Source organism: Oryzias melastigma, linkage group LG18 (assembly GCF_002922805.2).
Source record: "Oryzias melastigma strain HK-1 linkage group LG18, ASM292280v2, whole genome shotgun sequence".
Classification (NCBI taxonomy): Eukaryota; Metazoa; Chordata; class Actinopteri; order Beloniformes; family Adrianichthyidae; genus Oryzias; species Oryzias melastigma.
The window spans coordinates 12,198,702-12,224,396 of NC_050529.1; the positions used below are offsets into that span (position 1 = coordinate 12,198,702).

The window sequence follows — 25,695 nt, forward strand, 5'->3', positions numbered from 1 at the left end:
AAAAAAAAAGACGCACATATCACAATAATGGATGCACAAATAATAGATCTGAAGACAGTCGCTCATTTATTTTAAAACATTTAAAAAAAGGCTGCAGTGGAGGAGGCACAAAAAAGGAAGATAGCAATCTCTCATTTCCCTTTCTGGGGAAAAAGATTAGCAATTCTCATACCCGTTTATCATATCAGCCAGAAATATTGAAGCCTCCAGTGGTATTCTGCTGATCCAACACTGTCATCATTACATTTTTTTTCTTGGAGCATTCATGCAGTTAGATGAGGAAGAAAACAGCAAGCACAAATGCATGTTCAGTTCGAGCAGGAAGGATGCCCGGGAAAGCCTGTTATTACCTTTTATATATTTTTAACTCGGGTTTTGACCCGTGTTTACGTCAGCGTCTCTAAAAACACTGATGTGCAGCGGAAATGACTCCAAGCAATCCCATCTGATGTTTTACATTAGTATTAGACGGTTTGCTGCACGTGAGGTGCAAAAACACGAGTCTGGGTGAGGGATTCATTTGGGATGAAGGAAATCTGTTCCAGCCATTTGATAACTTGCACAAAGACTGACAGCTGGAAAGGCATAAGCGGCGCTGTAACCTGCCTACCTTTTGGAAAGGAAACCTCAAACCCGCTGGGACTGAGAGCCAAAATAAACCAGATGGAAAACAAGTGCAGTGTCCATAACTGCTGGGGACGCAGTGAACAAGAAAAATGACTTGCTTTGTTATGCATCAACGCACAAAATAGGTGTTCCAGAATTAAAGGGGCTTGTAACATGCTCATGATGGAGCCAATCATGCGACTGAACGGAAAAAAAGTTAGAGGAACTCCTGCACAGTGAATCCTATGAGCCAGGCTTGTCAAAAACACTAAATTTGAAGCACAAAATTGCTAAAGATTGTGTTTGAACATGTTCTTGTGGACATATATATATAGAAAATTGAGCTTTTTTTAAAAATTGAAATTGTTGTGAATGAGAAGTAGATAAAATATGCCCTTGGAAAAAGTTTGAAGTAGTAACATAGGCTAGCAGCTTCTTGCTAACGTGGCTGATTGATGACATCATTGAGTAGGAGTGACGTTTGAATTTGAAGACACTAGCTCTGTCCGAATTCCTTCACTACTCACTATACAGTGCGCTATGTAGTATGTTAGCTATTTTGTAGAGTCTATAATTTTCGAAATCTAAAAATTTCCCAGAAGTCTTTGCGCAAAACCAGTGTGCATCGATACTCACTACATCAGTGTCTATAGACCACAATGCATTGCATTTGAAAAATTTTTGTGGAAAAAACATGTTTTAATGTAATTTTTAAATGAACCGTCGACATTTTCATCATTAGAACACAGTTGAGTCATAAATAGACGTCAGAAAATGCTGGTTTTGATTAGATTTCTTCTTTGCGAGATCACTGGCGTCATATCTGCCGTTTAGAGAGTTTAAGGAGAAGCCGTAGGGGAAGATTTTGGATTTTCCTACGTCCACAAAAACAACACAGGTTTTATGATTTTAGCTAAAAACGGCATAATCATAATTTAAAAAAAAAAACACTGGAAACACTTAAATAAGATCAAAAGAAGATCATATTGGGACTTCAGAACAATAACAAGTCCATACAGTAATTTAGAATCTGAACCAGATCAAACTACGGCATCAGATCTGAGAAATGATAAAGATACAATACGTGACCCAGTTCATTTGACTGCATCTTCCACAGAGCAGCGAGGAATGCTATATCCAGAAAAGACTTAATCCTCAAAGGGCTTGCACAAGCTTAATCTCTTCATGGATTCATCCTGCCTCTAAGCAGCTGAAACATGTGAAAGCAATATTCTCTGAATAAGACCACTCAAGTGTTAAACAACATCCCTGCATGGGAACAAAGTGTCACGGTGACGACGCTCAATATTCCGCTGTCTTAGAGAGCCTTTTTCCTATTTTTTTTGGTTCAGCAGCAGAAACTTGTCTGATCAGTTTGTGATAAATGAGTCTTGGTTAAGGACATCCTTTCAGGAGAGGCGCAGCGGTTATTCCTCCTGTGGTCATTTAGCGATTCATGATTGAAAGTTCTCCTAAAAGCCGTCACTGCTCTACAATGTTTGCTACAGATTAACACTCCTCAGCATGGTGGTCTAATTAGTGGTTAAATCAATATGAGGCCAGAGTGCTGATGCTAACCTGCAATCTGGATACTTTGGGTTGAAAATCAAGCAGGCTATTGAAGGGAAAATAGTTTTTCTGAATAAATTAGGAGTCAAGACACTTATTTAGCAGGTTTGAAACTTAAACAAAAGAGGAAACTATTTTGTATCAACTGCCATGTTTCAGATGGAGAGAAAATCAGTTTGAAAGTGAAACTGAGACAATTTAAAGGCAAAAAATAATTGTGTAAAATGTAACAGTTTGAAGGAAAGACAATTGTCACTTCATTTTAACAACTGTCAGACTGTAAGACAAACTGGGCCAAACTATTTTGTTATTCCGAGCACCAAATGAATCCTCCTGTGAGGTCTGAGCCGACGTGTAACTCCAAATGAATATTAAGCAGCCAGACTTGCAAGTTGTGGGACAAGCGAAAATAATTTGAAATGTTGATGAAGGCGCCGTGTTAAAAGACTTGGTGAAAAATGTATTAAGTCTGTTCTTAATGCTTTTACATAATCTTAGATTCTGTTACACAACTGTTCAGGAGACAGAAGCGGAAGTTTTAACAGGTTTGTCTGACTATTTGTGAATCTATTTTTACAATAAAAATACAATGAATCTATGTAAACACACATTTCAGGCTTTCAGGTAACACATTTAAATATGGTGAAGTTGTTAAAATATATGTTCCTGCTACTTTCATGTTATCCAAAGTTAGACAAAATCCTAGAGCGGCCCCTGCATGGTCTAGTAAAAAAAGAAAACAAAAAAGAAAAACCTCCCTCTTGGTCCAGTGCTTTCACAAACACGCTAAACGCAGATTCTTGAACGCGAGTAACTTCTCGGTGTGTGTAGCTTAAGGCAACAAGATGACATGTTATTTCTTCAAAAAAGTCCAAGGCACATTCCTATACCATTGTGGATGTTTATCCAAAAAAAAAAAAAGATGCCAATATTGCATCGGTATGTCTTCTATTTTGACTTTTTGAAGCGTTTTTTTTGAACTCCAGCTTCTTTTTATCCTAGTAGGAGAAACTGTTTCAACTTCAACTGCTTCAGTGAACAAAAAGGCTTCAACGCCCACAAGAAGTCAAACAGAAAAATATATATATATTTATTGTTCCCTTTGCCTTTTATCATAAAAACACTCATTCAAAAACTTAACTCATCTTTACTCTGAGCTTTAATACAGAACCACTTTTATTAAAACCACATGTTCTGTACTAAGAAAATCCTTCTAAAGGAGAGGCTGAAAATATGTCTCCATTTTGTCACATTGTTGAAAAGATTCCTGTTTTTACACAGAGGAGAGCTTCTTTTGAAAGAAGTAGCTCCCACCAGGAAATATCTTTGCAGTGCTGGAAGAATGGCGTCTACCGCTGTGGTTAGGTGGCTGATACGTGAAAAAAGGGACCTCTATACATCTACCGGGCTCCAGGGTTTCTGAGAAAAACTATGCTCCGAGCATCACTTTCATCAGCCCCACTGCTGCTCACAGTGGAGTCTTCGTCGGTGTGTTTGAGAACACCCAACAGTCCACGTGGGACAAAGACAGATAAGCCCATGTTCTGGTGCTTCGTTGTCCAACCCTGATAAAGCCACAAGAGCGTCCACGTGTGTGGCTGTGCATTATTTATAGACCCACTTCAATGAAAATGGTGGTTTTGACCTGTTCTTGTGGCATTTTTACGATGAAGGACAGATAAAAAAAAAATTAAGCTTAAAATTGAATTTATTTATTTAAATTGATGTGAATCAGGAGCAGACGGGAAAAAAGCTGCTGAAAAAGATTGTATTTGTAACAGAAAATATGCTGGGACAACGCTCCGTTCTGATGAATCCACTTGTTAAAAAGTGAAATATTGGATCAATTAATCAAAGTTCTGTCATTTAATACAGTTAAAAATATTAGTCTTTATAAATAAATAAAAGAAAACAACCTTTGAGTTCAATAAATCATCACCTCAAAGACTTAATTAGAAGAAAATACATTTTATATGCAACAAATTATAGAACTTGCGTTAATTGAGTCAATATGTCACTTTTTTCAGTGAATTTAAGTTATTTTTCTAATCCGATCTGGCTCAAAACTGCCATAATTTATTGCCATAAATTAATTAGCAAAGTTTGTAAACCTAGAGCTCTCAGCAATGGCGAGGGGAAGTGGGGGCGGGGTTTCTCCATGCCAACAGTCCCGCCCACAACTTAGAAACAAATTTCTAATGAACTACTGTCGCTCTGCAGAAGCTATGCCCTAGAAAACAACACAGATTTTTAGATTTGGGCTAAAAACGGCATAATCTTAATTAAAAGACCATTAGGAATGCTTATATGATAGATCAAAAGATGGTCAGAGTGGGTCTAAGTTACAACTTCCTAAGGATGATTCTATGAATCCCATCCAACGTTTTCCCTTTCTCAGATCTTGTAATTTGTACGTATTTAAGCAGTACTCAGAAGGAACACGCCGTTATTCTGAAGGTGCTCTCGTCGCGTAATGTAGCCATCAAAGTGCGGCTGTTTGAAATTCTCTCAGATCTGTGTGCTTTCTGGTTCCTGTTTCCACCCCGTGAACATGAGTGGCCAGCGAACACTATCACTGGCAGGTGTCACGGTCACAAAGCCTTCCTTCTCTCAGCCAGGAAGCAGGGTAAAAATGAGAAAATGATGTTTCCAGATGCAACACTTTTCACTGCTGCAGCCCAGCGGCTCCAAAAGAAAAAGAACACAACAGGTCTAAACGGTTTCTGATGGTTTTATGCTCCATCTCAACTTTAAACCAAACATCGGAAAGGACAGAACTTTAATTATCACACCTTCCTGAAGCATGAATAACAGCCTGGAATCACAAGAACTGCTGTGTCCTAATGCTCTGAATCTGAATCAGGAGCTTGCAGGCGTCAAAGCTACAGGAGTGAGATGTAAACCAGTATGAACTTTTTTGAAATGATAAGAAAAAAAAGTTTCTTGGTTTCAATTAGACTATTTCTTCTAAACATCTGTGAGCCCATCATTACAGTCATTATTCTGGAACAAAGATCCTTCAAATGTTTTCATGCTGTTGTTTTTTAACTTGTTTTTTAGGTTCTCTCATAATGATTTTGTCTGAGAAAAAAAACGAAAGAAATTATAAGAATCTCAAAAAGGATTTGAGATGATTTAAAAAACTGACCAATAAAAAAAAAAACATTTAGTCTTTTGCAAAAACAGCTTTTTAAAATTCATGCTTAAAGGCGTGACATTAAGTGTAGTGTGACTGAAAGAACCAATTGGTAAACATTTACTATTTACAAAAGTGAAAACCAAAAAAATTTGAACATTTTACAAAGACTATTAATGAATCCACTGTGTTCTGATGATGACTACTTGAATTATTTATGAAAAATATATTTAGAGAATTTTTTTCAAAATGAAAAAAATCAGTCAAACGCAATGCATCTTGGTCTATATTCGTCAATCTAGTGAGCATCAATGTATTAAAATTTTCCAGAGACTTCTGGTACCGGATTTTAGAATTGTAAGTTATCTTTGAATTCCTTCACTACTAACTAAGTATATAGTGCATTCACCATTTTGTTTAAGCTGTTCAAATCTAGTGCTCAGAAAATTTACCAGAAGTCTTCGAAAAACTAGTCTGCATCGATGCTCACTAGATTGTTGAATATAGACCACAATGCATTGCGTTTAAAACGTTTTCATGTAAAAATAATGTATTATTTTATCTTCATCTATTTATCTATTATTGTATCTTTTAAAAATCATCAAAATTCTCATCATCAGAACATAGTGTACTTATTAATATTCTTTGTAAAACATTCATATTTGTTAGGTTTTTACTTGGGGAAATTTATAGGTAGATTATTAAAAAACTAAATGAGTTAATATTTACGGTATCAATGCAAATTAATTACACCTCCAATTCCAGCTTTGCGAGGCTTCCACAGCATGTCTTAATGTCTGATAAAGCACACTTTGTTGGGTTTTACCCACCTATACCATATTATGAACGCTGATGGAGAAAATCCAAACTACAGGTAGATTACGACATCTATAAAGAGAAACTTCACTTGTATAATTTACAACGGAGCAATGCAAGGAAGTCCTATTTTTATGAAATTACTACTAAAAACTCCTATAATGCCGTTCTTCATGTCAATCAAGTTATGTACTTAACGGTGAGGATGATTATTTGCTGACAGCATTTTTTTAATATATTTTTATTTAGCTTTGATGGCCCACGATGTATCCACAAATCCTTTGCGATTGACGTAATGAGAACAAAAAAATAGTGCCACACTGTATCGTTTTCTGGTAGTTAGGGAGTAGGGAGGGAATTCGGCTGTGCATTGTTGCCAATAATGCTTCATTGCATTCCTCCTCAGCTTCAGAACTGAGCCAGCCTTCATTAGCTCTTCATTTTCTGTTTCTATAGACTTAAGAATGGGCAGCATTGTGTTGCTGCTAATAAGAGATTCACCGTATAACAAACAAGACTTTTACCTGATTGAACGGAACCATAATGAACCCAGAGACAAGATACCTGCTTCTAAATAACAGTAAAGGTCATTCGATTTGGTCCTAGCGGGAAATTTGTGCACATCTTACTTTAGGAAAGTTTAAAAAAATGCCTTGATCAGTCCATTTTCTGCCCTCAGAACTTATTCATCAAATATAATGAGATGCACAGACCTAAAAAGTAAGTCCAGCTAAGAACGCTGCTCTCACCCAACGACAGTTTATGCAGTCTTGCTCTCATTATAATATCCTGAGATGGAAGTCAAGAGACATTTGAGCCTATTTATTCAACTGGAGTTTTAACCTTTTCATTTGTATAAATACACAGAACGTGGCAAGTTGTTCAGATTTGTATTTTCTCTCACAACAATCAAATGTGCTGCTTTGAATAACGAGTTAATCTGAAACCAAAGAAACTTAATCCCAAGAAGGGGCTTTGACTTCAAAGGCAATTGTCTTGCGTTTGTTTTTTTAAATTGTCTTCTAACAATGAGTCAGACTCAAAAAGGGAGCATGTTTTGTCATATTTGTTTTAGTGATCCACTCAGAGCACTCACACACCCACAGAGTATTTGATTATAGACGCACATTAAACACTCTTTTCCATTCTGGGTTTGTTTTTTTTTTGTGTTTGTTTCTGACAAAAATAAATTCACTTAGAAACTAACTCAAAATAATTGCACTTCACATTCAATAAGAGCTGATAACTCAGCAGCTGCTCCGACACGGTGAACAGGTTTGTGTGGGTCTAGTATCAGACACCTCATGCCTTTATTTCAAGGCGTGTGCTCTACCTCCTTCCATTACAGGGAGACAAATGCTCTGAACATGTTTCATTAAGGAAAGCTCAAAGAATCAAATCACAGCTGGTTTTCAAAGATGTATAGTTTCCTGTTAATGACCTGAGGGAGGAGAATACGCTGCAAATACACGCCGGATTTGACACCTTAGAAGGCTGTAAGGAAACTATAGGTTCTTACCCTAATGGGTAGTTTAACACCAAATCCAGAACCTAAAAAGTACATTTCACTCACCTCCCCAGTTCTCCAGGCTGAAAAGGTTGCTGAAGCTGTGGCTGACAAATGGAGAGATCTTCTTCAGGTCGTGGGTCCGAACTCTGGTTGCCAGGAGGGACTGGTGAGCATCTCTGAAGGTTGTGTCCATAAGCAGCAGCCCCTGGTGGGCACGGACAGCCTTGGCGAAGCCCTCAGGACCGTCACGGAGCAGGACGTCCCGGAAGCCCACAGGTGGGTCGCCTGAGGGCAGAAAGAATAAAGTTGACGTGGAAAACGGAGATAATTACTATTTAAAAGGAAGTGTGGAAAAATGAATTCATTTTTTGACAGAACATAATCGGCAAGTCAGCAAAACCAGAACAGATTTAAGGTGGTCTGGTGATTATAAGGGTCCCAAAATCATTTAAAGTCCTATCACCTTTTGGTCTATTTTCAAAGTGATCTTTTAATTATGATTATGCTGTTTTTAGTCAACAATCAAAAAAAAGCATGTCACATTCTAGGACGTAGTTTCTGCAGAGTGGGAGGAGTTGATTAGAAATTCACCTCTAAACTGAAGGTGGAACCACTTGTGCGGAGTAACCCCTCACCGTTTACATGCTCTACCGCTAGCTTACAGCTCCTCACACCTCCAACCTGACATTACCAGTGCAACAAAAATAGTGAGCAATATTGGAGCTATTCAGCTGTTCAGTTTGAGCCAGGTGCCAGCTCAGAGGAAGAAATCAAAGACGTACATGGATCTAGATGTCAACAAGTGGATCCATCATGTGTATGCGTTTGTAGGTAAAGACAGAAATCCAGTTGACCCTGAGGTTTCTAGATATGTTCTCAGAAAGGATCCGAGCGCAGGAGACCAGGCTTAGTGACAGGAACTTAAAACAGGGATATGCAACTCCAGGCCTGGAAGGCCACAGTGTCTGCATGATTTCCAGATATCCAAGCCCTACTCATGACTGATTACCTGGTTCAGGTGTGTCCAGCCAATTAGAACATGCCAGAGCAGGTATGTTGGAAAAAAAGGCATAATTGCGGCCCTTGAAGCCTAAAACATTTAATAAAAAAAACATGACAAAAGCCCAAGGAGACCAAAATAATGACAGAACAGATGACCTGACAATGATGAACTGAAAACCAGACACTTCAATACACTGAAGTAGATTAACTAAATGATGTCAGAACATGACAAGAGCACTACAAAAACCCAAGCATAGAATCATGACACATGTGGTCATAAAACACCTATAGGACTCCCCAAAATTGCTTACAAGATACCAAAAACACTTCAGTGTTAGCTGCAAAGTTTTGCTATAGTGAAATGCTGTCAACATTCTGTTGAATAAAGTGCAGGAGTGTGCGTGTGTGGAAACAGAGTGCATGTAAGTAAGTTATAAACTGCCTCTCTGCCTACAGGCTGCAGCATCAAACCAGCAAAAACAATCCTCCAGGTTTTACACGGGAGCCTGTGTGCAGAACAGAAGGAACAGCGTCCTGCTCACGGGACGCAAAACGAACACTTCTGCAGTGAATCACAGAGCGCAGCGTGAAGGAAAACCTCTGCCTCTGAGGCTGACACATTTTTGAAACAGATTTCCATCTGTGCACTTACAGGTTAATGTTTATCGCATACAGCAAAGTTTTAGTGTTGGCAACTTTGCTCTTTATATGAAAGTTTGTTTCTTAGAATTGCTGCAAAAAAAGAGGCAAAAAGTTGTAGAGAATACAAGGAGTTTCAACTGAACAGCAAAAAATATGTTTAAAGATCCACTATTTTAATCTTTTTCAAAACATTGGTCTTTAAATTATGATTACAGTGTTTTTGACCAAAATCAACACACAAAAGCTTTTGTTTTCTAGACATAGTTTCTGCAAAGAAGCAGTAGTTTGTCAGACATTTGCTTCTGAGTTGTGGGCGGGACCATTGGCATTGGGTAGCTCCTCCCTCTTGCAGAGCTGGGAAGCTTATTGTATCATTTTAAAAATGCTTTTTTTTCGTATGCTCCTGATTCATAATTATTTAAATAAAACGAAAATAAAAATTGTATCTGAAAATGTTAAAATAACGTATTTAAAATGTGTCACAAACACACAAAAACAGTTTTCATCAGGGTGGGTCTTTAAGCAAGTTATAGTGAAGCTATAAAAAAAAGGTTAAATGAGCTCAATGTCTGTCTCTAGGACAAAAGGATACATAAATTGAAATAATTCATTTTTTCATTCAACAGACTTACATTTCAGTGTTTTAACATTGTGTACTACTCAGAAAACCCTTGACCTTTCGCCAGGATTGCTAATTAAATCCACACATTCAACTCTCTAGTATATCTTTTTATAATTTCTATTATATTGAAAAAATCCAAAGCATTTTACCTGTTGATTTAAAACTCACTTTTTTCATCCATAACTTCAAGGACACTGCAATGCCGTTGGATAATTACAAATCCTTGAGTTGACTCAAAATGATTAATCCTTTGACTGGTCCCAGCAGGACGACTTTCTTTATACCACGGCGGTTAGCAAAGTCAGAAAGACATTTTAGAAATGATCTCAATGGTTTAAAGTTGTTATTTTAGAGGAGTCATTATATCAGCAAAACCCACATGAACAGGCTTATTGTTAAGTTTTCAATCAAGGGCACTGCATACAAAATGGTAAATTTGAGGCAAAACGCTTACAATTTTTTTTGTCCTTTAACAACCATTTTTAAGATAGTCTGGTGCTTAGTCGAAACTTTCGGTGCTGAGGTGGATGTAACCTCACCTCCATGCAGAGAATCAGCGACAACAGAGACATATCAGCTCAGCAGCTGGCTTATTAGACACACCACCCACCGATCTGTGAAAACGGACCAACAGTGACTCACGTGGTCACGGTTTTAAATGTAAAGTAGGTGGCTCCTCTGTGTTAAAGTGAGAGATCCAAGCGACTGAACTTGGTACATCGAGTATTTTTCCCCAGCCTGCGACTGTTTTTAGGTCCAATGAGTCACAGAACACTTGCTTTAAAAGGGGGTGTCAAATTCCAGCGGATGGAAATAGATGAACAGGTAAACGATTGCTTCCAGCCTTTTTATTTAGACTCAGATTTCCACTGGAGTGTAGAAACTGGTACAGAGCGGTGCTGCAAAATGAGAACATGAGTTTTGAATCTGTTTGTTTTCAACTTAAACTTAACATAAACTTAAAAAAAAAAGGTCAAACTAGCTTTGGATCTCATCTTGGCAGAAGAATTAAAGGCTAAAAAAAAGAAAAAAAAAACATTTTGATGTGCAAAAAATACAAAGGGGACCCTCATGCTGGTGCTTCATCAAATCTTATATGGATCTCAATGTCTTCTTGTGAGTTATAACAGGTGAGACCGGTTTGCTCTGTACTGTCATTTGTCAAATCTGATCTCTCTTATTGAAAATCAAATCCCTTAAAGTTGCTGCTGAAAATGACAAATTGTACTACAGTGAAGTAGTACAGAAGAAACAAGCCACGGTGAAAAAGCTCAAAAGTTTTTCATAGTATTTCTAGTTTTTCGTTCTTTACTTTTAGGTTTCAAAAAAAAAAAAATACTGAGGACTAACCATTGTTTAACCATATAGTATTAAGACCATATTTCTGAGACCGCTACCTCATTAGCATGATCAAAACTTTCCTTAAATAAATTCTGTATATAATCTGGTTCAGGTTTTCCGTCCTGCAGTTCATCATATTTCCATTAGGGGCAGTAGAAGGGCTTTTCCTTATTTTCAAAATAGCTACCCCCATGAAATCTCACCAACGCTTTTGGCAGGAAAAAGTTTAGCTACATTTTAAAACTCTATGGTGAAAATAACTTATCTATTGTATTTTTTTTAAACAAATATGTGCTGTGTTGAAAGAATACAATGTTTGTTGATAATATTTGTTTATCATAAAGTTACACTATGTTTAAACATGTGTGCATTAAATTTGAGACAGTGGGTAAATAAGGTGTTTTTTTCTGAACATTCATTGACATTTGTGCATCTTAAATTAATGTATATTTTCATTTTTTGTGTAGCTTTTATTCAAGGATTTTTTTAAAATAGATTTTTTTTTTTTTGTCATTTCTTATAAAGGGGATTTATAAGGTTAAATTACAGCTTTTAAAATATTAAAGTCTTAGAATTTAGTTAAAATTAAGACATCACTTGTTAAATTAAAATTTTATTCTAAGTTAAAATTTTTTTTTTTGCTTTTCTACGATATGCCTCTACCAGCCTCGTCTCCGGAAGAAATAACATATATAATAACGTGTAGTTGTGTCTTATCTGTAGCTCCAGCCCCATCAGGAAGACAGACTACACCTGGTGGAGAGAATATTGCTACACAGCTACATCTTCACACAGCTCTATTAAGCTTCCAAACACGGTAAACCACACTGAACCTTTAAACTCTTTGATTCTGCTTTTTTGGATCAAACTCTGATCTTTATTTTTCTCTACCTTCAAATAAACAAGCAGCATAACCCGAGGCTCGAACATATTGGAGTCTGGATCTATTTTTGCTGCTGTTTGTACAACCACCAATCAATTCAAATAGTTAATGAGGTACTCTTTGCCTGTTAGACGTCCTCCAACCCTCTGTCCTTCTGTCTGCATGCAGCTGAACGTGAGCCAGACCTCATCCATGCAGACAAATGATCTTTGTTGTAATTGAGGCCAGAGGAGGCGAAACCACAAACAGCTCATTCAAACAGAGGTTTTTGCAACACAAGCTAGATGAGCCCTGAAGAAAGACATTGGAACCCATCAAGCTTCCAACCGAACAACCAACCATGAATTCTGTTTTTATTACAAACCATCAGAAGATATTTTTCTAAATGCCTTCTTTTTTGCCAACAGTATTGTTTTTGACACATCGTTCTCCACACAGTTAAGAGAAAATGAGAAGGGCGGCACTGGGACTTGTGTGATGGCTTCTGTTTGTGACAGATTATTGGAAATGCAAGTGTCTTGCTTTGTGTCACAACACAAAGTAGTGAAAAAAAAAAAGCAAGTCCCCCGCCGTGCTCGATAGCTGACCCTCAAACGCGTAAACAAACGCTCTCATTTACATTGAAACCTTCCCCAACTGTCAGCGTTCAGCTCCTCTGCACACACTTCACTCCTCTGTCTGTCTGTCAGGCTCGGGTCATTTCATACCTCTCCTTTCATATTCCTCCCCCTGTCTGGTGTTCTCTTCACTCTGCAGCTCTTTCTGCAGTAAAAACATATCTCCTAGCTTCTGTTCTGACCTGACATCTGCCAGACAAAATCCCCATTAAAACAAGTGTATCTGAGAGTTTTGGGACACTTCCAAACCCCAGATGGGCTGCTAATTAGAGCTCTGTTAGAGTCAGGTGAGTCGGACCAGGATGCACGTGTGAAAGGAAAGCAGATGTGGGTTGTTAGATTGATAGCAGCATATGTAGGGTATTTGGATGATGACAGCAACATATTGATCACCTTGGCTTTTTAATTTATGACTAACATAAGACAAAATGTTACAGAAGGTACATTTCTCTTCTACGAGGACTGCTGTCCATTTTACATTTTTCCTAGTATTCTATCTTCTAAAATACCCAATTAAATCCTGTTGGTTCAACATTGAAAAGCTTAAATATAGATTTCAGTACTTTCCAGTGAACTTCATCCCAATGTTTTTGGGGAAGTACTAAGGTGTTAGATGAATAGCAGGTGTAATGAAGCACGTTTGTTTCCAAAGAATGAGATTTGAAGCTGACAAAGAACGTCACTCAAGAATCTCTCATAATTATAAAGCTTTACTTACAAGGAAAATCCAAAATACTGGAGTGCCACTTCTGAAGCATTTATTCAAAAAAGGCATTGATGTTTTTCTTAAAACAGATTTTTTAGGGGCTCCTCTCTAAACAGCTTGGCGTCTTTCATTTAGACAAAAATCACAGGCTGAGGTTTCCAAGTGGCATCAGATGTCCACTTCTACGTTGGTCTGTTCTCTCCACTCGACTGCTTAAAGCTCCACTCCAATCATCTTTTGATGTAATGTAAAAGCGTCCCCAGTAGTCTTTTAATTATGATTATGCAGTTTTTGCCAAAAATCAAGACACCCGTGTTGTTTTCTAGAAGATAGTTTGTGCAGATTGGCAGTAGTTCATAAGAAAGTCGCCTCTCAAGTACTGGTGTTGAGTAAGCCCATCCCCACTTCCCATCACCCATAACTGAGCTGTCTACTTACACTCTCTCCCACTAGCTTACAGACCCTCCAACCCCAACCTATCCAGCCATACAAACTGTAGCATTATGTAACTCTGAGCTTCATTTTCTTCATATGTCCTCCATCATCAGATGGTAAAACCATGATTTTCATCAGAGTGGGTCTCTAATGATGTACAACATATCAGTGTCTCTGTCAGGACTAACATTTGCTTTGACCTTTTTCCTTTTCATGACTCACTCCTGAAAACAAATTACATCTGACACAACCGTCTGTTAGGCCAACACCCGCAAAATGAACTTCACAAAAATACTAATGTAAATACAAAGTTATAGCGCTGAAGCAAATATGTGCAGACATTTGATCTTATCAAGTGTGCGTGTTTTCTCCACAGAGAAGAAACAGAAATGATTGCTTTTTCAGAGTCTCTTATGGTTTCGTGCAATCTCTGAAACGTTCGTCTCTTAGTGCATAAAACTGGCGAGTGTGCTGGGAGTCTGGTACCAAAGCATAGTCTCGGTTTGTGACATTTACCAGGAAAACATGAGCGTTAGAGTGGATTTGTGTGTATCACATACAGCGCCAAAATATAGAAAAAAAAAACAATAAAGACACCGCGGTCCCACGTGTTCATGTGCATGACCCACTTGCACATAAACAAACCCGTTCATTTACACACCCTTCACCCAGCTTCTCTGCTCACGTTTCTCCTTCCTGTCTCCAAGGATGCTTTCATGCCTCCACCGTGACATCCTTCACCTGTCTGCTCTTCTCCTCACACCTCCTCTCCTTCACTTAGAAAATGACCCGATGGTGAGAGCCGGCGTTCAGAGGCACTGCTGCACCAATTTAAAAGTAGTAACAACTTGCCAAGCTTCTGTTCCGAGCTGACAACCACCTGAAAGGTCTGTTGGATCTTTTTGTGCAGAAAAGTTTAATGCCTGTTCTCGGGTGCGTGACTGCTAATTAGAGCTTTATTAAAATAAAGGGTGCCGCTAAAAACAGCTGTGAGGAGATGGAAGATGTTAGAGAAGACAGAGAGGAGCGGGAAGTCTTGAAAGACATGAAAACTGTTTTTGACATGTTCTAATGCATTTTTCTGATAATAGACAAAAAATATATAGAGAAAATTAAGGTTGAAATTGGACTTCTGAGTGTTTCTTTATTCAATTAGTGGTGAATCCAAAGCAGATAAAAAAAATTGCCATTGGAAAAAGCATGTAGCTGTGACGAAGAAACTACAATCTACAGGCCACTAGCTCCGCTCCATTCTGATGCACCCACTTACAAATAAATCATCTACGTCTTTGCTTTCGTTGAATCTGGATCAAAAATGTACGGCTGGAAAGCTCCAATATTGCTCACCTTTTTTGTTGCACTGGTAATGTTAGGTTGGAGATGTGAGGGTCTATAAGCAAGCGAGAGAGCATGTAAACTGAAGGCTCTCAGCACACAACAGAGGTGAAGCTGCGTTCACAGCAAACGCGATTCGTGTGGCAGAGGCATGAGATTTCAAAGTTAGGTCAATATATAAACGTGATCTCAAACCCTACAGCGGTATTTGTACATTTTGGCAAATTTAATAGCTGCTCAGCAGAAACTATGTTCTAGAAAATGATACGTTTTTTTATTTCGGCTAAAAATTAGACTTTAAAGAAGCCTCACCAGCCAAATGGAAAACTTTTGATTGGCAGCACTGTTCAAAAACAGTATTTTGCACAGGAGATTATAAAGTGCTCACGTTATTCTCATGGTGTGCAAACAACCTAGTATCTTCAGGTTTCACAAAGCAGCATTTCAGACGTCTTCCAAGCCGCCCAACAGTGACATTTACAGATAAATAATGGTTAAAAAAAGCAACTCAATGCCAAACAAACAGTTGTTTTGTAAAAGGATTCAAAGAAAAACATCAAAGGAGGATCATTTCCTCCCTCGTTTTATGCATTCTCGCTTACCAATCTATATAACTGTCTTCTGTGTGTAATTGAAAGATGGGCAGTAATCTCATTTTTATTAGTCATTTTTCCCCAAAGCTGGCTCAAAGGCATCTGGTGATTAACCTCTAGATGTCCTCCATCCAATAAATCCAGATAATCACTGGGACAAGGTGTACTGGAGCACTATCAACAAACCGCCAGCAATCAGCCAGGAGGAATCAGAAGAAACATTCCAGACCACCAATCCTAATCACAAAGTGATGTCGTTGAGAGCAGCTCCATTAATGCAAGATTTTTATGTTATTTAACTATTTATCCCCCATCTCCACCTAAAATGACTTCTTCTGTCACTCGCTTGAAGCATCCAAACTACGTCTTCCTGATCATTTTTCTGTGGTGATTATCCACCTGCCAAACCCCTCTGTTCTCCCATCATAACCCCCCCGTTTCCCTTTCAAGCTCCTGTCCCTCCCTCCGCGCCTCTCTACAGAGTGTGATAATACAGGCTTAATCCTTCTCTTCTCTCAATCCCTCCGTCAAATGAAAGAAAGGATATAAGCACATTACAAATCTCATTACTAGGCTTTAGGTATGCCTGCGTGCGTGTGCTGCATACCTCATCAGCCTGGTACAGTAGGTGAGTGGAGTGTGTGCACGAGGACTGTATGCAGAAAGGCTGCTCTGTACAGTAAGTGCTGGTGAAGGCTTGTGTGCTCACCAATTGCATGTTTAAAGTAAAGATCTGCATAAGCAAGACAAATGACGAGCGAGCACACAGAAAGCCACACTCGCCTGTAAACAAACAGAGAAGATTATGCCTTCTCATTCGACTCCATTCCATTCCGCCGAGCACGCTTTGCAGGTGTCAGATTTGATCAGCTATGCCTCATTATGATTCATATTATTCACATTATTTTGGTGTAAATTCCTGTTTACGGGGCACGCGGGGACTCGTGGCGAGGCGATGATGAACACGTCAGGTTGATGTGGCTAATCTGCTCGCTGTCAGGAAGGACAGGAGCTTCAATCTATGGAAGTTTGAAATCACAAAAAGAGCTAGAAGTTATTGACATGCCAGATGACAGTCATTTTTTTTTCTCTCTACTCCAAATACAACAGAAAATCCAAGAACATTGCACTTTGTGGAGCTCCCACTCCAGGGACTTTAAGTAGCTAAACAAGCTCATCAAAAAGAGCTTGTTTATTGGCCTTTCCTGCCGGACTACAGGGGCACTGGTGCAGAGCAGGGTGCGAAGCGGTGAACTTCTGCCTTCACATACAATGGGCTGTACTCAAAGCTCAGTTTAGCACTCTGGGAGGAAAACCCTTTTCCTCCCAGAGTGCTAAACTGAGCCATTCAGGAAAGACTTTCCGCCTCCAGCAATCAGACGGCTCGACAGCCCATTTGTCATTTGGTCAGCCCTTTTATCCGAAGTGCCCTATGGATCCACAAGTGTTTACATTTTTAGCGCTGGATCACCCTGGGAAATGAAGCCGATCACCCTTATCCCGCTCCGAGGTAAATTAATCCAAATGTAATAAATTAAAAGCATCATTATTGATGAAACGGTTCAATGGACGGTTTCAACCTTTAACACATCAGAGCTGTGACTTGCCTTCACCTAAACGAAAGCCGCTGGAATGATTTGGGATTGTTTCACTGCTCAAGTAAAACAATCAAAAATAAAAGTCAGGGTTATGGGGGAATAATATAGCCTCTTACTCACCCATGGACACATGAGGAACCACAGGGTCTGTAGAGGACGGCTTAGCCTTGACTGGGATGGGCGTGGTTGGTCCATTCACCATCACATGACCTGGTGTAGGAGAGCAGAGAATACAAATCAGATTAACTCATAAATCAGACGATTATAAAAAAATCAATGCATTTTAAAGAACTACTCTGTTGAAAATGGTGTTTTTAACATGTTTTTAGCAGCATTTTTCTCATGATGGAGGACATATATGAAGCAGAGCTGTCAGTCGGTTAAAAAATTCATGTTTTACTAGGTAAATTTTATTTGACAATATGCAACCTTTATACAAAAACATAGAAAAGCTTTGCTTCATTTGTATTGTGCAAATTTTTGAACGTACTTTAACGTTACGTTTATGTTAACTCAGGAGTGTAAATAGTGTCTGTAAATGGGCTTAAAAGACCACTGAGAACGCTTTTACAAAATATCAAAATATCATGGGAATGCAGCCCTCTATTGCATGCTCCTGCTTTCATAAAATGCATTCAAAACCATCAACTTTAGATTCTTTGTTGGAACATGAGGCTTGCAGGGAGCCCTTTTGTAAATAGAAAGACTGGTCATTACCTCCTGCATGAAAGAGACAAAAAAGCTATTGGACCAAATCAGCTGCTTAACTCATGGAAGGAAATACACGCCTGTGTCTAAAGCCACAAACACAATCAGGACAGCTCTGCTCCAGATGCTTGCAGAGTTATTAACCTTTAATTTCTGCTCACGACGACCCATTTTTGCACGGCAATTTAACAGTTTGAATTGGCGGCGCAGTAAAATGCATTATTAAATTTAAAATAGAAAACACAGCTGCAGTGTCAGTGTTTGATAGTGTTTTTGCTTGATTAACACCATCTAAATATGAAATGATTTCCCCCCCATTTGCGCTCCTGCTGGAGTGTTTGTGCGCGGCGGGCTCTCACCGAGGTAGTGCAGCAGCTTCTGGGCTCTGTTCTGCGTGGGTTTCAGGTTGAAGAGCTCGGGGTTCTCGTCGATGAACTGGGTGTCCACGGTGGAGTGTAAGAACTGGTTGTTGGACAGGACGTTCTGGAGGAAGGGGATGTTGGTCTAAAGAAAAGAGACAAGGGAGACAACTATAACATTCCACAAAAAATAAAATTTAGAAAAAAATGCTCAGGGAATTCATTTTTCTTTAGCTATATGATAGACTTGTGTAGGAAAAACTAAACTGCAGCTTTCCGCAAACCAGGTTTGAACACTGCAATCAAAATAGTTGAACACCACAAACACAAACACAGAAAAAGTAGGCGATTATAATTACATTTCATTTGTTGCTGCTTGTTTGCTGCAAAATAATAATCATGCTAATTAAGCTCTTAGAATGAGACACACAGTGAGGAAAAAAATAAAACAGAATAATTTTTCATTATTTGATATGATTTGTTTCTATGCTGATAGCTACACTTAATACCTAAAAGGAGACGAGAAACTGTTATACATAAAAAGGAGAAGAGATTAGTGTAAAGAAAAGAACAGACTGTCTATATTTATGCAGCAACTTCAATGCAGTTTGCCATAATTTAATGTCATATCAAAAGGAGAAGAAAAATACTTCTAATATATGCAAAATTATACTTAAAATCTTAAATCCTTTAGATTGTTCAAGCTAAAACCAAATAAAGTTACTCGTCTAAAGCTTTTAGCTGTAATTTTTCTGGTCGAATTCTCCAACCTTTGAGCTAAAAGTTAATTTTTAAATGGGAAAAATGATCATTAAACTATTTGTAAGCTTGACACAATAACAGAAAGTTTCTGATTTTTCAATACCAATCCACAAATATTGTAAAAAAGCTTTAATTTTTAAAGCAGACATTGATTTCCTGGAGCTAAAAATGAAAAATTCAGAGTTTATAACCCTACAACCTAAAGTCAAGTCTCTGCATGTTTGATTTCGGTTATGCTGTTTTTAGCCAAAAATGTAGGAATCTGTCGTTTTTATATAAACTGAATCCAGATTCTTCCTCTGCGGCTTCAACCTACCCCTCCAATTGTAGGGGCATTTGGAGGGGTAGGGCTGTCCGAAAGTGTTTTTTTATGGAGGGTGATTCAAGGAGAAACGCATTTCATCAATCGGGTGCGCTCTGAAGCACAGAAGTTTGCATTTCATGTAAGTAATGAGTTTTGTCATGTCCGAATTTGAAGACACTTTTTTTCCACATCTCTCCATCTGGAGGAATAAATGTGGGAATAGGGGAAGAAATTAGGATTTGACCATAGTTTCTGTAAGGCGGCAGTGGTTCATTAGAAATTTATCTTTAAGTCTTGTTGTCTAGGAGCAACCCAATCCCCTCTTCCCCTCTTTTTACTGAGAGCTCTGAACAGGTGGCCTGCCCAGTGTATTTTCTGTCACAAATACAATATTTTTCAAACTGCATATTTTTTTTGTTGCACCTGATTTACAACAATTTGAATAAAGTAATACCCAGAGCTCAATTGTCTTTATATATGTCCTCCATCATGAGAAAAATACCACAAGAACATATTAAAAACATGATTTCAGTCTACATCTGGACCTGAAGCCTCAATAAACAAAATCTTACAAAAAAAGAAAAAAAGAAAACTACAACCGTATTGCTTTCAAACAGCTTTAGGTCTTTAATTGCAGCTGCAGAAGTTCCCCAGAAACTGGATTTGTTCATTAAATGTTGAGCTTATTTTAAGCGAGAACCTGTGTTTCTACCAAAGATGTGCATAGATGTGTAATTACCTATTCCCAGTGACTCAGTCTCCATCAGCGGTTACCCAATTAGATCATTTTGATGCAGATTTAGTGACTCTTTATTGACTGACATCATCACCAGTGTGAAATCATCTTTACAGCTTTTACTGGGGGGATAAAATCCTGAAAATCTCAGTCCTGAGCAGAACCTCTGTCAGGGTGAAGCTAACCTAGAATGAGAATCCAAAAAAAGCTACAGCTGAAAATCCAAGGCCCCTAAAAAGCAATCCTCCATCCACCATCATAGTCAGATGGATACATGTATATGCACTCCCATGCTTGTTTCTTTGAGCTTTAAAAATATCAAAATGCACGTCTGGTAATCTCGTCTCGGCCTGTGAGATAATCAATTTCCTAACAACAAGAAAGGGGGCCGCATTCTCTGTGCTTTACCGGCTGTGACATAAAACAAGAGTGTTTTCAGAGCCCCATGCGTGAGAGCTGCATGATTCACAGGGCTGTGCTGCGATGCCAAGCCCTGGGCTACAAGCTGAGGGCCAAAACAACCAGCCCTGCACTTAAAACACCACAAGACTTCTTGATCCTGAGGACGGATTCTACTGGACTAGCAGGTGAAAACATGTTTAAGAATGCAGTAAGCTAAACGTAGCATATGGGGTTCACACTGGACAACCAGAGAGGGGCTTCTTTTTTGCTACTTTTTACAACTTTTCTACTTTTTATTTTTACTAGCGCATGTCCACCACCTCAATGCATTGCTAGCGTCCTTGCAATGGAAGATATGAATTACTATCATGTCTTGGATGGCTTGGATTGTCATCATTTATAAAAAAAAAAAAAAAAAAATTTGGTGGTCCAACACCCCAATTCAACCCCTTTAGGTTGAGTGTCCAGCAGGGAGGCATTTGGTATGACTCAGTCAAGGATTTGAACTCACGACCTTCTAGTCTCAGGGTGGACACTCTACCACAAGACCACTGAGGTGGCATACAACCTACTTTTACAGACGATGTGCATACAACGCCCATGCGTTTTGTATATAGAGCCCAAAAACGGTCGTAAAAACACGTGTAGCTACAAACAAACGTGAGAGTTTTGAACACAAAAGTTCGAAATACATGTTTACATGGACTTGTCATTGGAAATAGTCGGTGCTGATTTAGTGTTGTATCGTAAGTAAAAACTTAAACTTAAAAACCTTGCAATATATGTTAAATAATATAATTTCATCACCCGGAAAAAAATAAAAAATCCTTGAAAACAGCTGAGAACTTTTTCACTGAATATATGTTAATACATTGAATTCAGTCAGTGAGCGTAAAGCTTCGAGCAAACATATTTTTTCATTCTTATTGTACATTTAGTATCAAAAACTGAAGCTTTTAGTTAGAGATATCTGTGCTTTCCACAAACAAAAACAATCCCTCACTCAATGCCTTCCTTATACGCAGAACACACTCTTGTGTAACAAATCAACACTGCTGTTCAGTTTTTGCATCAATATTTAAGCACAATCCCTCCCAGTTAAGTCACATTAACACTCAGAAGGCCTTCTCTGATTTGGATGCCCTGAAACAAGCGCTTGGCTGCAGCTCAAAGAGTTGTGTGCACTGCATGAAAAATCGCACAAACACACTCCTACGAGGAATGCTTGTAGCTACGGCGTCCAACTGTATCTCATATGTGAATGTAAGCATTTACAGCTCCTGCCTGTGAGCGCTGGCTAGGTTTGTCATGCAGAAGTGTTTTAGTGTTAATTCATCCTGGAAGAAGACGATCAAACAGTTCAGCATGGAGCAATTTCAGCTCAAATAAAGAGTCATTATGGTGCAACTTCTTCAGCTTTCTAAGATCTAAAGCACTGAAAACAAGTTTGTAATTCTTTTTCCTTTAAAATATTATGTCTTGCCAAACATTTGATCAATTTTAACATGTTACAACATTTTATTTTATTTATTATTAGCCTTTTAACAATTTTGTTATACAATAATCTTGAAGAACAATGCCAAAACATAAATATTGGTTATCAAAGGAGATATAAAACACCTAAACAAGATGATGCAACTCAATGATCTGAAGAGGAACTTGTTAAAGTCCCACTCTGATCATCTTTTGAATTATTTTAAAAGCATTCTCAGTGGTCTAAACATGCTTTTAACATTTTTTTCAGCCAAAATAATAATAATAAAAAAGTTGATTTCTGAGACAGTTTTTGAAGAGCTGCAGTAAAAATTGTGGGCGGGACTAATGGTACCACCACCTTTTCCAAGCTGGGAGCTTGTGGTCCACAAGAACAAACACCAAAAACACTTAAACATACATATACCATCAATCAAAGATCCAACAAGTGACTACTGTACTGAGGTTTGTTTTTTTCTTTTTTTAAACAAAAGATCAGATTTAAACATAAACTAACTTTAAAAACTTTTTGTGAAAAGTTTAAGTGCGGATCACATCCACAAATGAGTCGATTTCTTTTGCGCCACTGATGCAAAAATCACAGTTTGGCACAATCAGCCTCTCTGGGACTGATGTCAGCTTCTCCACACACAGCAAAAAAAATGTAATCTGCATGTTTTGAAAGGTGGATGTAATATGCATCTCAAATTCAGGGTTTGTGTGGAGGAAGATGTTGCTAAAGTCCTGAGATGCTAGTAAAAAAAAAAAAAAAAGAGCTGACAGATATTCAAACTTGAAATCTCAAAGAAAACAACTTGTCCCTTGTTAGATTGTCTTTATTGCTTTCTTCCACTAAAATAATAACACCACGATTAAAATGCATGAGTTGGTCTTTCAAAGGTGAGGAAAAAGGTGTTACTGTGCTTCTGTTCTGACACTTTCCTATTTACACATCATTTGTGTTCTGGATTGTGGAGTGGAAAAAAATATAAAGGAGTTTGCTTCCACTAATATATATATTAAAAAAGCACAAATGTGCTTAGATGAAACTTAATCTATTTATTTTACCCATTTTCATGCTTCTCAAACATTTTAACTGCATTTTAAGTAATCGAAAAAGCATTTTAAAACGTGAAACTTTCCTGTAATCAGTCAAATCTGGAGTCTGAAGTAAGTCAAGTGAAGTTCGGTTTGTTTTCCCATTGAATTTGGTGCCCCAAAACTTCCATGTGAGTAAAATAAAGTTTTCTGGGAAGTTGTCAGATGTCAATTAAACTGACAACTATATAACTGCTCACTCAGTATTTATCCAACTTTCAGCACATGTGGAAAAAGGAGCAAGACGTAGAAACGAAGCAAACATTTTCCCAGAATATTGTCATCCTCTTGTGTTTGTTGCAGACTGCTCCACACCGCCCGATTCCGAGATGATGTAATATGTGAACCGGACAGCCACACGCAGCAGAGCTTTCAGCAGAAACTTGTTTGACAGATGCTGTGTGGAGTCGCACGCCTGTGCAGCTTTTCTCTCACCAGGACTTATTCTTGCTGCAGGTAGCTGCAGGCTTCCAAACACTGAGAAGATAGTGAAGAACTGAACACCCAATCACACCACAATATGTTTTACAGCAGGAGTTTCAGCAAAAAAAAAAAAAAAAGACTGACAGGCCTAAGAAGTGGAAACAGAAACTGTAACTTGTGCTGGAATTGATTCAAAGCAAAAACATTTCTAAGAATAAATGCAGCTCTGTGATTATTTTTATGTAATTGTAGCCATTGTTTGCTGAACTAAAACCATATATTATCCTAAAGTTGTCTTTTATCCATATCAAGATGTTTAGCTACATTTGTGAAACTGCACTATACTTTTTGTCAATAACTTTAGCAACTTTTACTTGTTCTGATTTCTCCAACTCTGTTCTAAAAGCAAGATAGTTAAGAATTGTAGAGAACATAAATATATCGAAATGATGTGAATAAATTACAGTGTCACGATCATTCAGGGGGATAGAAATAGAAATGATTAACTCTAAAGGTACAATCACACCGGGCGTTTGAAGCTCGTTCAAGAAAGAATCCAGTTGGAAGATGAAAAGTGTTGAAGTGATGCAAATCTTGCCATTTAAAACAACTGAAACAATTTGGTTCATGTCCTTGCAATTGCTGATAAGGGTCAACATCATGCCAGGAGGCTCTTTTTTGTATCTGGGTTCACCAGATAAACCAATCGTCACTACCAAAATCCGAGTCCCTGATTGGTCAAAGTTCAACCGGAGGCTACACGTTTTGTACGTAGAACCCAAAAATGATGGTAAAAACTGGCTTAGCTACATGTGAATGCGAGAGTTTTGAACGTAGAAGACAGAAGCGCATTTACTTGGACAAGGAGTGTCCAAAGTCAGTCCTCGGGGGCCAGTCTCCTGCTGGTTTCCAGAAACTCCGCCTCATCATCTGCAGCTGATTACCTGGATCAGGTGTGTTTGGCCAATAAGGAGCTTCAATGGCAGGTTGATTGGTATACATGTAGGACCGCGGCCCTCGAAGACTGACTCTGGAGACCCCATAGACTTTTCATTGGAAGTTTATGCTTGAACTCGTGTACCTGAGGCCAGTGTGAACGAAGCTCAACACCGGACATTTGCTGCACTTTTATTTTTTGGGAAAAAAAATAAATAACAAATTGCAAAATTAACTAAATTTAATAAAGCAACTATTTTACCTTCAGGACGCTTGACCAAACCAATGTCTTTCTGAAGAAAAAGACAAGGAATGGCTCTAAGTGATACCAATTTCTCCTTATTGTTCTCTCTAGTGGCTAACGACACCCCTTAGGATGTCCCCCTGTGTGGATCAGTTGTCAATAAGTTCACATTCTAATGTAATGTGAGCTACAGTGGTGTGTCTGCAGGGAAGCATTAGGAAGAGGTCAGAATGTCAATCTCTGTTCACTAAAACTTACAAAATCTATACGTAAAAATACATCATCTCAGTCTATTGTATTTTTTTCTTTTTGGCTCAGAGTCACAAGGAAACATGCTTCCACCTCTCTTGATCCTCACTGCCTTCAAGCGACTAATTCAGAATTATTACAGAATAAATGGGAAAAAAAGTAGTAATTCTGCAATACAGAGAGCTGACTGTGGCCCCTAAAAAAAACCCAAGACGCATCTGACATATCTGACATCAGGAAAGCACTCAAAGACATCCAAGCTAAGCTAAGTCAACTGATGCACCTCAAAGCCAGGTTAGCACCCCTCATGGAGCTCGTGGAAGAGATTTGACGGGACAGAGCACGAGATGAACAACAAGATAATCAGCTTGACCTCTTGGAGAGAAGAATGGATGATGTGGAACAACAAGAATGAATAATGTAATATATGTTTTTGCGGAAGATTCCAACTCAAACACTGAGCTGGGTTTGTCGCAGCTAAAGTTAGCACAGATTTGCTGTATATCAATGAGCTTCGTAGACAGCTAGAATTATTAATGAGCTAGAACTAACGTCATTCTTTGCATATATTAATAAAATGGACAGTAATG

At 38.3% G+C, this 25,695-nt stretch overlaps 1 protein-coding gene across 3 annotated transcripts in view; it reads right to left on the reverse strand.

The window, feature by feature from the left end:
• The window catches only part of LOC112156404 (pyruvate carboxylase, mitochondrial), a 299,032-nt gene that overhangs the window by 46,957 nt on the left and 226,380 nt on the right, over window positions 1-25,695 (reverse strand). For all 3 annotated transcript variants that reach the window (XM_024288666.2, XM_024288667.2, XM_024288668.2), the window contains exons 13-15: window positions 18,479-18,623; window positions 17,532-17,621; window positions 7,701-7,922 (exon numbers count right to left, since the gene is read on the reverse strand). In XM_024288666.2, the coding sequence (XP_024144434.1) occupies window positions 7,701-7,922; window positions 17,532-17,621; window positions 18,479-18,623 (457 nt within the window). The remainder of the gene's footprint in view (window positions 1-7,700; window positions 7,923-17,531; window positions 17,622-18,478; window positions 18,624-25,695) is intronic.